The 14,814-nt window shown below is 41.6% G+C and overlaps 3 protein-coding genes across 3 annotated transcripts; all 3 read left to right on the top strand.

The window, feature by feature from the left end:
• Positions 1-1,259: 1,259 nt before the first annotated feature.
• LOC142165745 (uncharacterized) lies at positions 1,260-3,836 on the top strand. Its single transcript, XM_075224112.1, has 3 exons — positions 1,260-1,728; positions 1,879-2,374; positions 2,990-3,836. Exons 1-3 carry the CDS (start codon positions 1,260-1,262, stop codon positions 3,834-3,836), a joined length of 1,812 nt encoding a protein of 603 aa, XP_075080213.1.
• Positions 3,837-3,932: 96 nt separating this feature from the next.
• LOC142165744 (uncharacterized) lies at positions 3,933-5,028 on the top strand. Its single transcript, XM_075224111.1, has 3 exons — positions 3,933-4,066; positions 4,391-4,565; positions 4,756-5,028. Exons 1-3 carry the CDS (start codon positions 3,933-3,935, stop codon positions 5,026-5,028), a joined length of 582 nt encoding a protein of 193 aa, XP_075080212.1.
• Positions 5,029-5,374: 346 nt separating this feature from the next.
• Positions 5,375-5,800, top strand: LOC142165743 (uncharacterized). The gene has a single exon (XM_075224110.1). The coding sequence runs from the start codon at positions 5,375-5,377 to the stop codon at positions 5,798-5,800; it is 426 nt and encodes a 141-aa protein (XP_075080211.1).
• The last annotated feature ends 9,014 nt before the right edge of the window (positions 5,801-14,814 follow it).

Raw genomic sequence — 14,814 nt, 5'->3', positions numbered from 1 at the left:
ACTCGTTTGACTTCAAGACTTATGATACAGATATTATATGATTAAAATACCTTAATACATGACCTCTTGAGTGTATTAAGCACCGCTAGATTTAACTGAAAATACGAGTTACAACATCCTTGATTCATTTAACTTCTAATACTTGTTAATCACCCTTATACACTCTTGTATCACTTAAGACCAATAGGATTGACTTCTTATCATCTCTAAGATAATTCCTTCTTGGATTTATGTTAACTAATGTATGGCATGAACTAACACATATGGATATGGGTTATAACAAACACGAGCCACAGAATGAGGCTGATTCTCAGGCTTCCTGGGCAGTACCCCCACCACCCCCGGAAGGGCGTAGAGGAGCTAACATACCTCCAGTTCCTCTCCTAGTTGTTCCTGATCAGGACCTAGACATGTGGAGTGCTGTACAATTGCTGACTCGAATAGTGGCCTCCCAGGCCCAACACCAGAACCTCGGTATTGCTGATAGGTCCGTGAGTGCGAGAGTTCGAGACTTTATCAACTTGGATCCTCCAGTATTTACAGGGGTTGATCCTAATGCTAACCCACAGGATTTTCTGGATCTTATGCAACGGACCTTACAAATTATACATGCCACGGATGTTGAGTCAGTGGAGTTTACTTATTATAGACTACGTGATGTTGTTGTGACATAGTATGAGACTTGGAAGCAGACTCGGGGGCCTAATGTGCCACCAGTGACATGAAAGGAGTTCTCTGAGGCATTTTTACAGCAATATTTTCCAATAGAGCTTCGAAGAGCCCAATGAGATAGGTTCTTACACTTAGAACAGGGTAATATGAGCGTTCGAGAATATAGCATGCAGTTCAACTCTTTGGTTAGGTATGCTCCTACGATTGTTGCTGATATGAGTGATCGGGTACACCAGTTTGTTAGTGGTTTGGGGGCACACTTGATAAATGAGTGCACTACAGCTTCTCTGAACCAAGGAATGGATATTTCCCGTATTCAAGCATATGCACAAGGTCTAGAGGATCGCAAGAGGCAACAACGAGCCAATCGAGAGAATGATAGAGGGCAGCAGAAGAGGGTGCGGTTCGCAAGTAACATAGGAGAGTTTCGAGGTGGATTTAGGCCACAATTTCCCCGGCGTCAGTCTTATCAGGCAGCCAGTGCACCACCATAGTTTCAGGGACAGCGACAGGATCAGACCACTTATTCTGGTCCAGGTCAGAGTTCACGGACCCCAGGTCCACAGTTTAGAGGCGAGTTCAGTCAGATGAGGCCTCAGTTTCCTAGATGTGATCGATGTGGCCGAAATCATTTTGGACCATGTCGCCAGGGTTCTGATGCATGTTATACATGTGGACAGCCAGGTCATATTATGAGACATTGTCCGATGACAGGTGGAGGGGGTATGGCTCAGCCGACGGCATCTGCAGGGGCTTCTTCTTCCTCGGTACGTCCTCCTAGACAGAGTATGCAGACATCAGCTGGCAGGGGTAGGGGAAGATTTGGAGCTTCTGGTTCAGGAGGTCAGCAGAATCGCATATATGCTTTATCGAGTCGTCAGGATTTAGAGTCATCTCCGGACGTGGTTACAGGTATACTATCCGTCTTTTCTATCGATATGTATGCCTTGATAGATCCTGGTTCTACATTGTCGTATATCTCCCCCTTAGTTGCTAGTAAATGGGATAGAGAGCCTGAATTGTTGCAAAAGTCCTTTGAGGTATCTACGCCAATGGGTGAGTCTGTTGTAGTTAGACGGGTATATCGAAGTTGTGACGTGAAGATTCATGACCGCCATACGTTAGCAGATTTGCATGAGCTAGAAATGGTCGATTTTGATATCATTATGGGTATGGATTGGTTGGCTTCTTGTTATGCCAATGTAGATTGCTGGACAAAGATTGTTCGTTTTAATTTTCCAAGTGAGCCTATTATTGAATGGAAAGGTGATGCTGCAGCGCCTAAGGGAAAGTTTATTTCTTACCTTAAAGCTCGAAGGATGATTTTGATAGGGTACATCTATCATTTGGTACGAGTGCATGATATGGAGGTGAAATATCCAACTCTTCAATCGGTTCCCATCGTGAATGAATTTCCTAATGTATTTCCTGATGAACTTCCTGGTCTTCCTCCAGAAAGAGAAATCGACTTTGCTATTGATATGCTTCCAGATACTCAACCAATATCTATTCTTCCATACAGAATGGCTTCTGCTGAGTTAAAAGAATTGAAAGCCCAGTTGAAGGATCTTCTAATTAAGGGCTTTATCAGGCCCAGAACATCTCCCTGGGGTGCACTAGTGTTGTTTGTTCGTAAGAAGGATGGTTCGTTAAGAATGTGTATTGACTATCGCCAACTCAACAAAGTGACTATCAAGAACAAGTACCCTTTACCCAGAATTGATGATTTTTTTGATCAGTTGCAAGGTGCCAAATATTTCTCAAAGATTGACCTTCGATCCGGCTATCACCAATTGCGAGTTAAGGAGAGAGATATTCCGAAAACGGCTTTCCGGACTAGATATGGCCATTATGAATTTCTTGTGATGTCTTTCAATCTTACTAATGTGCCAGCAGCTGTTATGGATTTAATGAATCGGGTTTTCAAGCCATTTCTAGATATATTTGTAATTGTTTTCATTGATGATATTCTGGTATATTCTCGATCAGAAGCAGAACATGAGGATCATTTGCGTGTGGTGTTGCAGACTTTGAAAAATCAGAAATTATATGCTAAATTCTCCAAATGTGAATTTTGGTTGAATTCAGTGGCTTTCCTTGGGCATAACATTTCCGATGAAGGTATTAAGGTAGATGGTCAGAAAATTGAAGCAGTACAAAACTGGCCTAGACCCACAACTCCTACGGAAGTTCGTAGTTTCTTGGGCTTAGCTGGTTATTATCGGAGATTTGTTGAGAACTTCTCTTCTATTGCTGCTCCCATGACAAAATTGACACACAAAGCCGTTAAGTTCCAATGGTCTGATTCATGTGAAAGGAGATTTCATGAGTTGAAGAAACGCTTAACATCAGCACCTGTTCTAGCACTTCCTGAAGGATCTGAAGGTTATGTGGTATATTGTGATGCATCCAGAGTTAGATTGGGATGTGTTCTAATGCAGCATGGAAAAGTTATTGCATATGTTTCGAGGCAATTGCAGAAACACGAACACAATTATCCGACTCATGATATTGAGTTAGCAACCATTATATTTGCCTTGAAAATATGGCGTCATTATCTTTATGGTGTTCATGTGGATATCTATACAGATCACAAAAGTTTACAATATATATTTAAGCAGAAAGACTTGAACTTGAGACAAAGGAGATGGCTTGAATTGGTGAAGGACTATGATGTGGATATTTTGTACCATCCGGGCAAAGCGAATGTGGTAGCTGATGCATTGAGTCGCAAATCCATGGGCAGCTTGAAGCATGTAGAAGCTGGGAAATTAGAAATGACTAAGGAGATATATCGATTGGCTAACCTGAGTGTGCGGCTACATGATACAGGTGACCAGGGTGTAGTAGTCCAAAATATTGCGGGGTCATCACTGATAGCTGAGGTAGAAATGCGTCAATTTGAGGATCCAGAGCTAGTCAAGATTAAAGAGAGCATCCCTTTTCAGAAGAAGCAGTTGTTTGAGCAAACAGATAATGGAATTCTAAAATATAAAGGCCGATGGTGTGTACCTAATGGTGGGGAGCTTCGTAAGCAAATTATGACAGAGATGCACCAGTCTTGGTACTCAGTTCATCCTGGTTCAACCAAAATGTATCATGATCTTCGTCAGCTATACTGGTGGAACGACATGAAGAAAGATATAGCCACATTTGTGGCTTAGTGTCCCAACTACCAGCATGTTAAAACTGAACACCAGAAACCTGGAGGGCTACTTCAAAATATTGAGATTCCAGCTTGGAAATGGGAATCGATTAATATGGATTTCATTAAAGGATTGCACAATTCTCGCCGTAAGTTCAATTCTATTTGGGTCATTGGGGATAGGCTGACGAAATCAGCTCACTTTCTCCCAGTTAGGACCACCTATTCAGCTGAAGACTATGCGAGCCTGTATATCAAGGAAATAGTTCGACTACATGGAGTTCCGTTTTCTATTATATCTGACAGAGGTGCCCAATTTACAGCTAATTTTTAGAGGTCTTTTCAAGAAGGTTTAGGTACTCTTGTTAACCTTAGTACAACATTTCATCCGCAGACCGACGGACAAGCCGAACGCACTATTCAGACACTCGAAGATATGTTGCGAGCTTGTGTCTTAGACTTCAAGGGAAGTTGGGAAGATCATTTACTGCTTATTGAGTTTGCCTACAATAATAGTTATCATGCCGGTATTCAGATGGCACCTTATGAGGCACTATATGGGAGGAAATGCAGATCTCCTATTAGTTGGTTCGATGTTGGCGAGACAAAGTTGCTAGGACCTGAATTGGTACAGCAAGTTGTAGAAAAGGTAAAGTTGATCCAGGAAAGGTTGCGTACAGCTCAAAGTCAGCAGAAATCATATTTAGATAACCGACGTCGAGACTTGGAATTTGCTGTGGGAGACTGGGTATTCTTGAAAGTATCGCCTATGAAGGGTGTAATGAGATTTGGTAAGAAAGGAAAACTCAGCCCTAGATATGTTGGGCTATATCAGATTGTTCAGAGAATTGGGCGAGTAGCCTACAAACTTGACCTGCCACCAGAATTAGAAGCAATCCATCCGGTATTTCACATTTCCATGCTTCGGAAATTCTTAGGTGATCCTTCTTGCATCAGCCCTATCGAGGATATTGAAGTTTCCGAGAACTTGTCATATGCCTGTTGCCATTCTTGACCGTCAAATCCGTAAGCTACGGACTAAAGAGGTAGCCTCAGTAAAAGTACTTTGGAGGAGCAATAATGTAGAGGAAATGACATGGGAGGCCGAGGAGGACATGAAGACCAGATACCCTCATTTATTTGAGTCTTCAGGTGATATGCTTGAGACAAATATGGTAGGTGTTGCACATATATCAACCAGTGACAGTTGAGGTAATTAAGTTAAGGCTAACCTTCTTATTATCATTATTGTATAAGTAAATGGTCGTGTGAGGCCAAGTTGGTGTTATTATTATGATGTGTAGCCCTGTATGGCCTTAGATATGTATGTTTGGGCTGATGATAGGTTTTGGATATTCCTATTTATGGCGTCATTATCTTTATGGTGTTCATGTGGATATCTATACAGATCACAAAAGTTTACAATATATATTTAAGCAGAAAGACTTGAACTTGAGACAAAGAAGATGGCTTGAATTGCTGAAGGACTATGATGTGGATATTTTGTACCATCCGGGCAAAGCGAATGTGGTAGCTGATGCATTGAGTCGCAAATCCATGGGCAGCTTGAAGCATGTAGAAGCTGGGAAATTAGAAATGACTAAGGAGATATATCGATTGGCTAACCTGAGTGTGCGGCTACATGATATAGGTGACCAGGGTGTAGTAGTCCAAAATATTGCGGGGTCATCACTGATAGCTGAGGTAGAAATGCGTCAATTTGAGGATCCAGAGCTAGTCAAGATTAAAGAGGGCATCCCTTTTCAGAAGAAGCAGTTGTTTGAGCAAACAGATAATGGAATTCTAAAATATAAAGGCCGATGGTGTGTACCTAATGGTGGGGAGCTTCGTAAGCAAATTATGACAGAGATGCACCAGTCTTGGTACTCAGTTCATCCTGGTTCAACCAAAATGTATCATGATCTTCGTCAGCTATACTGGTGGAACGACATGAAGAAAGATATAGCCACATTTGTGGCTTAGTGTCCCAACTACCAGCATGTTTAAACTGAACACCAGAAACCTGGAGGGCTACTTCAAAATATTGAGATTCCAGCTTGGAAATGGGAATCGGTTAATATGGATTTCATTAAAGGATTGCCCAATTCTCGCCGTAAGTTCAATTCTATTAGGGTCATTGGGGATAGGCTGACGAAATCAGCTCACTTTCTCCCAGTTAGGACCACCTATTCAGCTGAAGACTATGCGAGCCTGTATATCAAGGAAATAGTTCGACTACATGGAGTTCCGTTTTCTATTATATCTGACAGAGGTGCCCAATTTACAGCTAATTTTTAGAGGTCTTTTCAAGAAGGTTTAGGTACTCTTGTTAACCTTAGTACAACATTTCATCCGCAGACCGACGGACAAGCCGAACGCACTATTCAGACACTCGAAGATATGTTGCGAGCTTGTGTCTTAGACTTCAAGGGAAGTTGGGAAGATCATTTACTGCTTATTGAGTTTGCCTACAATAATAGTTATCATGCCGGTATTCAGATGGCACCTTATGAGGCACTATATGGGAGGAAATGCAGATCTCCTATTAGTTGGTTCGATGTTGGCGAGACAAAGTTGCTAGGACCTGAATTGGTACAGCAAGTTGTAGAAAAGGTAAAGTTGATCCAGGAAAGGTTGCGTACAGCTCAAAGTCAGCAGAAATCATATTTAGATAACCGACGTCGAGACTTGGAATTTGCTGTGGGAGACTGGGTATTCTTGAAAGTATCGCCTATGAAGGGTGTAATGAGATTTGGTAAGAAAGGAAAACTCAGCCCTAGATATGTTGGGCTATATCAGATTGTTCAGAGAATTGGGCGAGTAGCCTACAAACTTGACCTGCCACCAGAATTAGAAGCAATCCATCCGGTATTTCACATTTCCATGCTTCGGAAATTCTTAGGTGATCCTTCTTGCATCAGCCCTATCGAGGATATTGAAGTTTCCGAGAACTTGTCATATGCCTGTTGCCATTCTTGACCGTCAAATCCGTAAGCTACGGACTAAAGAGGTAGCCTCAGTAAAAGTACTTTGGAGGAGCAATAATGTAGAGGAAATGACATGGGAGGCCGAGGAGGACATGAAGACCAGATACCCTCATTTATTTGAGTCTTCAGGTGATATGCTTGAGACAAATATGGTAGGTGTTGCACATATATCAACCAGTGACAGTTGAGGTAATTAAGTTAAGGCTAACCTTCTTATTATCATTATTGTATAAGTAAATGGTCGTGTGAGGCCAAGTTGGTGTTATTATTATGATGTGTAGCCCTGTATGGCCTTAGATATGTATGTTTGGGCTGATGATAGGTTTTGGATATTCCTATTTATGGCGTCATTATCTTTATGGTGTTCATGTGGATATCTATACAGATCACAAAAGTTTACAATATATATTTAAGCAGAAAGACTTGAACTTGAGACAAAGGAGATGGCTTGAATTGCTGAAGGACTATGATGTGGATATTTTGTACCATCCGGGCAAAGCGAATGTGGTAGCTGATGCATTGAGTCGGAAATCCATGGGCAGCTTGAAGCATGTAGAAGCTGGGAAATTAGAAATGACTAAGGAGATATATCGATTGGCTAACCTGAGTGTGCGGCTACATGATACAGGTGACCAGGGTGTAGTAGTCCAAAATATTGCGGGGTCATCACTGATAGCTGAGGTAGAAATGCGTCAATTTGAGGATCCAGAGCTAGTCAAGATTAAAGAGAGCATCCCTTTTCAGAAGAAGCAGTTGTTTGAGCAAACAGATAATGGAATTCTAAAATATAAAGGCCGATGGTGTGTACCTAATGGTGGGGAGCTTCGTAAGCAAATTATGACAGAGATGCACCAGTCTTGGTACTCAGTTCATCCTGGTTCAACCAAAATGTATCATGATCTTCGTCAGCTATACTGGTGGAACGACATGAAGAAAGATATAGCCACATTTGTGGCATAGTGTCCCAACTACCAGCATGTTAAAACTGAACACCAGAAACCTGGAGGGCTACTTCAAAATATTGAGATTCCAGCTTGGAAATGGGAATCGATTAATATGGATTTCATTAAAGGATTGCCCAATTCTCGCCGTAAGTTCAATTCTATTTGGGTCATTGGGGATAGGCTGACGAAATCAGCTCACTTTCTCCCAGTTAGGACCACCTATTCAGCTGAAGACTATGCGAGCCTGTATATCAAGGAAATAGTTCGACTACATGGAGTTCCGTTTTCTATTATATCTGACAGAGGTGCCCAATTTACAGCTAATTTTTAGAGGTCTTTTCAAGAAGGTTTAGGTACTCTTGTTAACCTTAGTACAACATTTCATCCGCAGACCGACGGACAAGCCGAACGCACTATTCAGACACTCGAAGATATGTTGCGAGCTTGTGTCTTAGACTTCAAGGGAAGTTGGGAAGATCATTTACTGCTTATTGAGTTTGCCTACAATAATAGTTATCATGCCGGTATTCAGATGGCACCTTATGAGGCACTATATGGGAGGAAATGCAGATCTCCTATTAGTTGGTTCGATGTTGGCGAGACAAAGTTGCTAGGACCTGAATTGGTACAGCAAGTTGTAGAAAAGGTAAAGTTGATCCAGGAAAGGTTGCGTACAGCTCAAAGTCAGCAGAAATCATATTTAGATAACCGACGTCGAGACTTGGAATTTGCTGTGGGAGACTGGGTATTCTTGAAAGTATCGCCTATGAAGGGTGTAATGAGATTTGGTAAGAAAGGAAAACTCAGCCCTAGATATGTTGGGCTATATCAGATTGTTCAGAGAATTGGGCGAGTAGCCTACAAACTTGACCTGCCACCAGAATTAGAAGCAATCCATCCGGTATTTCACATTTCCATGCTTCGGAAATTCTTAGGTGATCCTTCTTGCATCAGCCCTATCGAGGATATTGAAGTTTCCGAGAACTTGTCATATGCCTGTTGCCATTCTTGACCGTCAAATCCGTAAGCTACGGACTAAAGAGGTAGCCTCAGTAAAAGTACTTTGGAGGAGCAATAATGTAGAGGAAATGACATGGGAGGCCGAGGAGGACATGAAGACCAGATACCCTCATTTATTTGAGTCTTCAGGTGATATGCTTGAGACAAATATGGTAGGTGTTGCACATATATCAACCAGTGACAGTTGAGGTAATTAAGTTAAGGCTAACCTTCTTATTATCATTATTGTATAAGTAAATGGTCGTGTGAGGCCAAGTTGGTGTTATTATTATGATGTGTAGCCCTGTATGGCCTTAGATATGTATGTTTGGGCTGATGATAGGTTTTGGATATTCCTATTTATGGCGTCATTATCTTTATGGTGTTCATGTGGATATCTATACAGATCACAAAAGTTTACAATATATATTTAAGCAGAAAGACTTGAACTTGAGACAAAGGAGATGGCTTGAATTGCTGAAGGACTATGATGTGGATATTTTGTACCATCCGGGCAAAGCGAATGTGGTAGCTGATGCATTGAGTCGCAAATCCATGGGCAGCTTGAAGCATGTAGAAGCTGGGAAATTAGAAATGACTAAGGAGATATATCGATTGGCTAACCTGAGTGTGCGGCTACATGATATAGGTGACCAGGGTGTAGTAGTCCAAAATATTGCGGGGTCATCACTGATAGCTGAGGTAGAAATGCGTCAATTTGAGGATCCAGAGCTAGTCAAGATTAAAGAGGGCATCCCTTTTCAGAAGAAGCAGTTGTTTGAGCAAACAGATAATGGAATTCTAAAATATAAAGGCCGATGGTGTGTACCTAATGGTGGGGAGCTTCGTAAGCAAATTATGACAGAGATGCACCAGTCTTGGTACTCAGTTCATCCTGGTTCAACCAAAATGTATCATGATCTTCGTCAGCTATACTGGTGGAACGACATGAAGAAAGATATAGCCACATTTGTGGCTTAGTGTCCCAACTACCAGCATGTTAAAACTGAACACCAGAAACCTGGAGGGCTACTTCAAAATATTGAGATTCCAGCTTGGAAATGGGAATCGGTTAATATGGATTTCATTAAAGGATTGCCCAATTCTCGCCGTAAGTTCAATTCTATTTGGGTCATTGGGGATAGGCTGACGAAATCAGCTCACTTTCTCCCAGTTAGGACCACCTATTCAGCTGAAGACTATGCGAGCCTGTATATCAAGGAAATAGTTCGACTACATGGAGTTCCGTTTTCTATTATATCTGACAGAGGTGCCCAATTTACAGCTAATTTTTAGAGGTCTTTTCAAGAAGGTTTAGGTACTCTTGTTAACCTTAGTACAACATTTCATCCGCAGACCGACGGACAAGCCGAACGCACTATTCAGACACTCGAAGATATGTTGCGAGCTTGTGTCTTAGACTTCAAGGGAAGTTGGGAAGATCATTTACTGCTTATTGAGTTTGCCTACAATAATAGTTATCATGCCAGTATTCAGATGGCACCTTATGAGGCACTATATGGGAGGAAATGCAGATCTCCTATTAGTTGGTTCGATGTTGGCGAGACAAAGTTGCTAGGACCTGAATTGGTACAGCAAGTTGTAGAAAAGGTAAAGTTGATCCAGGAAAGGTTGCGTACAGCTCAAAGTCAGCAGAAATCATATTTAGATAACCGACGTCGAGACTTGGAATTTGTTGTGAGAGACTGGGTATTCTTGAAAGTATCGCCTATGAAGGGTGTAATGAGATTTGGTAAGAAAGGAAAACTCAGCCCTAGATATGTTGGGCTATATCAGATTGTTCAGAGAATTGGGCGAGTAGCCTACAAACTTGACCTGCCACCAGAATTAGAAGCAATCCATCCGGTATTTCACATTTCCATGCTTCGGAAATTCTTAGGTGATCCTTCTTGCATCAGCCCTATCGAGGATATTGAAGTTTCCGAGAACTTGTCATATGCCTGTTGCCATTCTTGACCGTCAAATCCGTAAGCTACGGACTAAAGAGGTAGCCTCAGTAAAAGTACTTTGGAGGAGCAATAATGTAGAGGAAATGACATGGGAGGCCGAGGAGGACATGAAGACCAGATACCCTCATTTATTTGAGTCTTCAGGTGATATGCTTGAGACAAATATGGTAGGTGTTGCACATATATCAACCAGTGACAGTTGAGGTAATTAAGTTAAGGCTAACCTTCTTATTATCATTATTGTATAAGTAAATGGTCGTGTGAGGCCAAGTTGGTGTTATTATTATGATGTGTAGCCCTGTATGGCCTTAGATATGTATGTTTGGGCTGATGATAGGTTTTGGATATTCCTATTTATGGCGTCATTATCTTTATGGTGTTCATGTGGATATCTATACAGATCACAAAAGTTTACAATATATATTTAAGCAGAAAGACTTGAACTTGAGACAAAGGAGATGACTTGAATTGCTGAAGGACTATGATGTGGATATTTTGTACCATCCGGGCAAAGCGAATGTGGTAGCTGATGCATTGAGTCGCAAATCCATGGGCAGCTTGAAGCATGTAGAAGCTGGGAAATTAGAAATGACTAAGGAGATATATCGATTGGCTAACCTGAGTGTGCGGCTACATGATACAGGTGACCAGGGTGTAGTAGTCCAAAATATTGCGGGGTCATCACTGATAGCTGAGGTAGAAATGCGTCAATTTGAGGATCCAGAGCTAGTCAAGATTAAAGAGAGCATCCCTTTTCCGAAGAAGCAGTTGTTTGAGCAAACAGATAATGGAATTCTAAAATATAAAGGCCGATGGTGTGTACCTAATGGTGGGGAGCTTCGTAAGCAAATTATGACAGAGATGCACCAGTTTTGTTACTCAGTTCATCCTGGTTCAACCAAAATGTATCATGATCTTCGTCAGCTATACTGGTGGAACGACATGAAGAAAGATATAGCCACATTTGTGGCTTAGTGTCCCAACTACCAGCATGTTTAAACTGAACACCAGAAACCTGGAGGGCTACTTCAAAATATTGAGATTCCAGCTTGGAAATGGGAATCGGTTAATATGGATTTCATTAAAGGATTGCCCAATTCTCGCCGTAAGTTCAATTCTATTAGGGTCATTGGGGATAGGCTGACGAAATCAGCTCACTTTCTCCCAGTTAGGACCACCTATTCAGCTGAAGACTATGCGAGCCTGTATATCAAGGAAATAGTTCGACTACATGGAGTTCCGTTTTCTATTATATCTGACAGAGGTGCCCAATTTACAGCTAATTTTTAGAGGTCTTTTCAAGAAGGTTTAGGTACTCTTGTTAACCTTAGTACAACATTTCATCCGCAGACCGACGGACAAGCCGAACGCACTATTCAGACACTCGAAGATATGTTGCGAGCTTGTGTCTTAGACTTCAAGGGAAGTTGGGAAGATCATTTACTGCTTATTGAGTTTGCCTACAATAATAGTTATCATGCCGGTATTCAGATGGCACCTTATGAGGCACTATATGGGAGGAAATGCAGATCTCCTATTAGTTGGTTCGATGTTGGCGAGACAAAGTTGCTAGGACCTGAATTGGTACAGCAAGTTGTAGAAAAGGTAAAGTTGATCCAGGAAAGGTTGCGTACAGCTCAAAGTCAGCAGAAATCATATTTAGATAACCGACGTCGAGACTTGGAATTTGCTGTGGGAGACTGGGTATTCTTGAAAGTATCGCCTATGAAGGGTGTAATGAGATTTGGTAAGAAAGGAAAACTCAGCCCTAGATATGTTGGGCTATATCAGATTGTTCAGAGAATTGGGCGAGTAGCCTACAAACTTGACCTGCCACCAGAATTAGAAGCAATCCATCCGGTATTTCACATTTCCATGCTTCGGAAATTCTTAGGTGATCCTTCTTGCATCAGCCCTATCGAGGATATTGAAGTTTCCGAGAACTTGTCATATGCCTGTTGCCATTCTTGACCGTCAAATCCGTAAGCTACGGACTAAAGAGGTAGCCTCAGTAAAAGTACTTTGGAGGAGCAATAATGTAGAGGAAATGACATGGGAGGCCGAGGAGGACATGAAGACCAGATACCCTCATTTATTTGAGTCTTCAGGTGATATGCTTGAGACAAATATGGTAGGTGTTGCACATATATCAACCAGTGACAGTTGAGGTAATTAAGTTAAGGCTAACCTTCTTATTATCATTATTGTATAAGTAAATGGTCGTGTGAGGCCAAGTTGGTGTTATTATTATGATGTGTAGCCCTGTATGGCCTTAGATATGTATGTTTGGGCTGATGATAGGTTTTGGATATTCCTATTTATGGCGTCATTATCTTTATGGTGTTCATGTGGATATCTATACAGATCACAAAAGTTTACAATATATATTTAAGCAGAAAGACTTGAACTTGAGACAAAGGAGATGACTTGAATTGCTGAAGGACTATGATGTGGATATTTTGTACCATCCGGGCAAAGCGAATGTGGTAGCTGATGCATTGAGTCGCAAATCCATGGGCAGCTTGAAGCATGTAGAAGCTGGGAAATTAGAAATGACTAAGGAGATATATCGATTGGCTAACCTGAGTGTGCGGCTACATGATACAGGTGACCAGGGTGTAGTAGTCCAAAATATTGCGGGGTCATCACTGATAGCTGAGGTAGAAATGCGTCAATTTGAGGATCCAGAGCTAGTCAAGATTAAAGAGAGCATCCCTTTTCAGAAGAAGCAGTTGTTTGAGCAAACAGATAATGGAATTCTAAAATATAAAGGCCGATGGTGTGTACCTAATGGTGGGGAGCTTCGTAAGCAAATTATGACAGAGATGCACCAGTCTTGGTACTCAGTTCATCCTGGTTCAACCAAAATGTATCATGATCTTCGTCAGCTATACTGGTGGAACGACATGAAGAAAGATATAGCCACATTTGTGGCTTAGTGTCCCAACTACCAGCATGTTAAAACTGAACACCAGAAACCTGGAGGGCTACTTCAAAATATTGAGATTCCAGCTTGGAAATGGGAATCGGTTAATATGGATTTCATTAAAGGATTGCCCAATTCTCGCCGTAAGTTCAATTCTATTTGGGTCATTGGGGATAGGCTGATGAAATCAGCTCACTTTCTCCCAGTTAGGACCACCTATTCAGCTGAAGACTATGCGAGCCTGTATATCAAGGAAATAGTTCGACTACTTGGAGTTCCGTTTTCTATTATATCTGACAGAGGTGCCCAATTTACAGCTAATTTTTAGAGGTCTTTTCAAGAAGGTTTAGGTACTCTTGTTAACCTTAGTACAACATTTCATCCGCAGACCGACGGACAAGCCGAACGCACTATTCAGACACTCGAAGATATGTTGCGAGCTTGTGTCTTAGACTTCAAGGGAAGTTGGGAAGATCATTTACTGCTTATTGAGTTTGCCTACAATAATAGTTATCATGCCGGTATTCAGATGGCACCTTATGAGGCACTATATGGGAGGAAATGCAGATCTCCTATTAGTTGGTTCGATGTTGGCGAGACAAAGTTGCTAGGACCTGAATTGGTACAGCAAGTTGTAGAAAAGGTAAAGTTGATCCAGGAAAGGTTGCGTACAGCTCAAAGTCAGCAGAAATCATATTTAGATAACCGACGTCGAGACTTGGAATTTGCTGTGGGAGACTGGGTATTCTTGAAAGTATCGCCTATGAAGGGTGTAATGAGATTTGGTAAGAAAGGAAAACTCAGCCCTAGATATGTTGGGCTATATCAGATTGTTCAGAGAATTGGGCGAGTAGCCTACAAACTTGACCTGCCACCAGAATTAGAAGCAATCCATCCGGTATTTCACATTTCCATGCTTCGGAAATTCTTAGGTGATCCTTCTTGCATCAACCCTATCGAGGATATTGAAGTTTCCGAGAACTTGTCATATGCCTGTTGCCATTCTTGACCGTCAAATCCGTAAGCTACGGACTAAAGAGGTAGCCTCAGTAAAAGTACTTTGGAGGAGCAATAATGTAGAGGAAATGACATGGGAGGCCGAGGAGGACATGAAGACCAGATACCCTCATTTATTTGAGTCTTCAGGTGATATGCTTGAGACAAATATGGT

This window comes from Nicotiana tabacum, chromosome 11 (assembly GCF_000715075.1).
Source record: "Nicotiana tabacum cultivar K326 chromosome 11, ASM71507v2, whole genome shotgun sequence".
Lineage (NCBI taxonomy): Eukaryota > Viridiplantae > Streptophyta > Magnoliopsida > Solanales > Solanaceae > Nicotiana > Nicotiana tabacum.
Note: the sequence above shows the minus strand (reverse complement) of the source record. Positions and strands in the feature narration are given on the sequence as shown.

What these genes read in the sequence shown, in the direction of transcription:
- LOC142165743 (XM_075224110.1), top strand. Translation starts at nt 5,375, where the DNA reads ATGGGCAGCTTGAAGCATGTAGAAGCTGGGAAATTAGAAATGACTAAG.
- LOC142165744 (XM_075224111.1), top strand. Translation starts at nt 3,933, where the DNA reads ATGGATTTCATTAAAGGATTGCACAATTCTCGCCGTAAGTTCAATTCT. An exon ending in GCTGAAGACTATGCGAGCCT is followed by an intron (nt 4,067 to 4,390) that starts GTATATCAAGGA and finishes GAGGAAATGCAG; the next exon opens with ATCTCCTATTAGTTGGTTCG. An exon ending in AATTTGCTGTGGGAGACTGG is followed by an intron (nt 4,566 to 4,755) that starts GTATTCTTGAAA and finishes GGAAATTCTTAG; the next exon opens with GTGATCCTTCTTGCATCAGC.
- LOC142165745 (XM_075224112.1), top strand. Translation starts at nt 1,260, where the DNA reads ATGAGGCCTCAGTTTCCTAGATGTGATCGATGTGGCCGAAATCATTTT. An exon ending in TGAGGTATCTACGCCAATGG is followed by an intron (nt 1,729 to 1,878) that starts GTGAGTCTGTTG and finishes ATGCCAATGTAG; the next exon opens with ATTGCTGGACAAAGATTGTT. An exon ending in AAAGTGACTATCAAGAACAA is followed by an intron (nt 2,375 to 2,989) that starts GTACCCTTTACC and finishes TTCATGTGAAAG; the next exon opens with GAGATTTCATGAGTTGAAGA.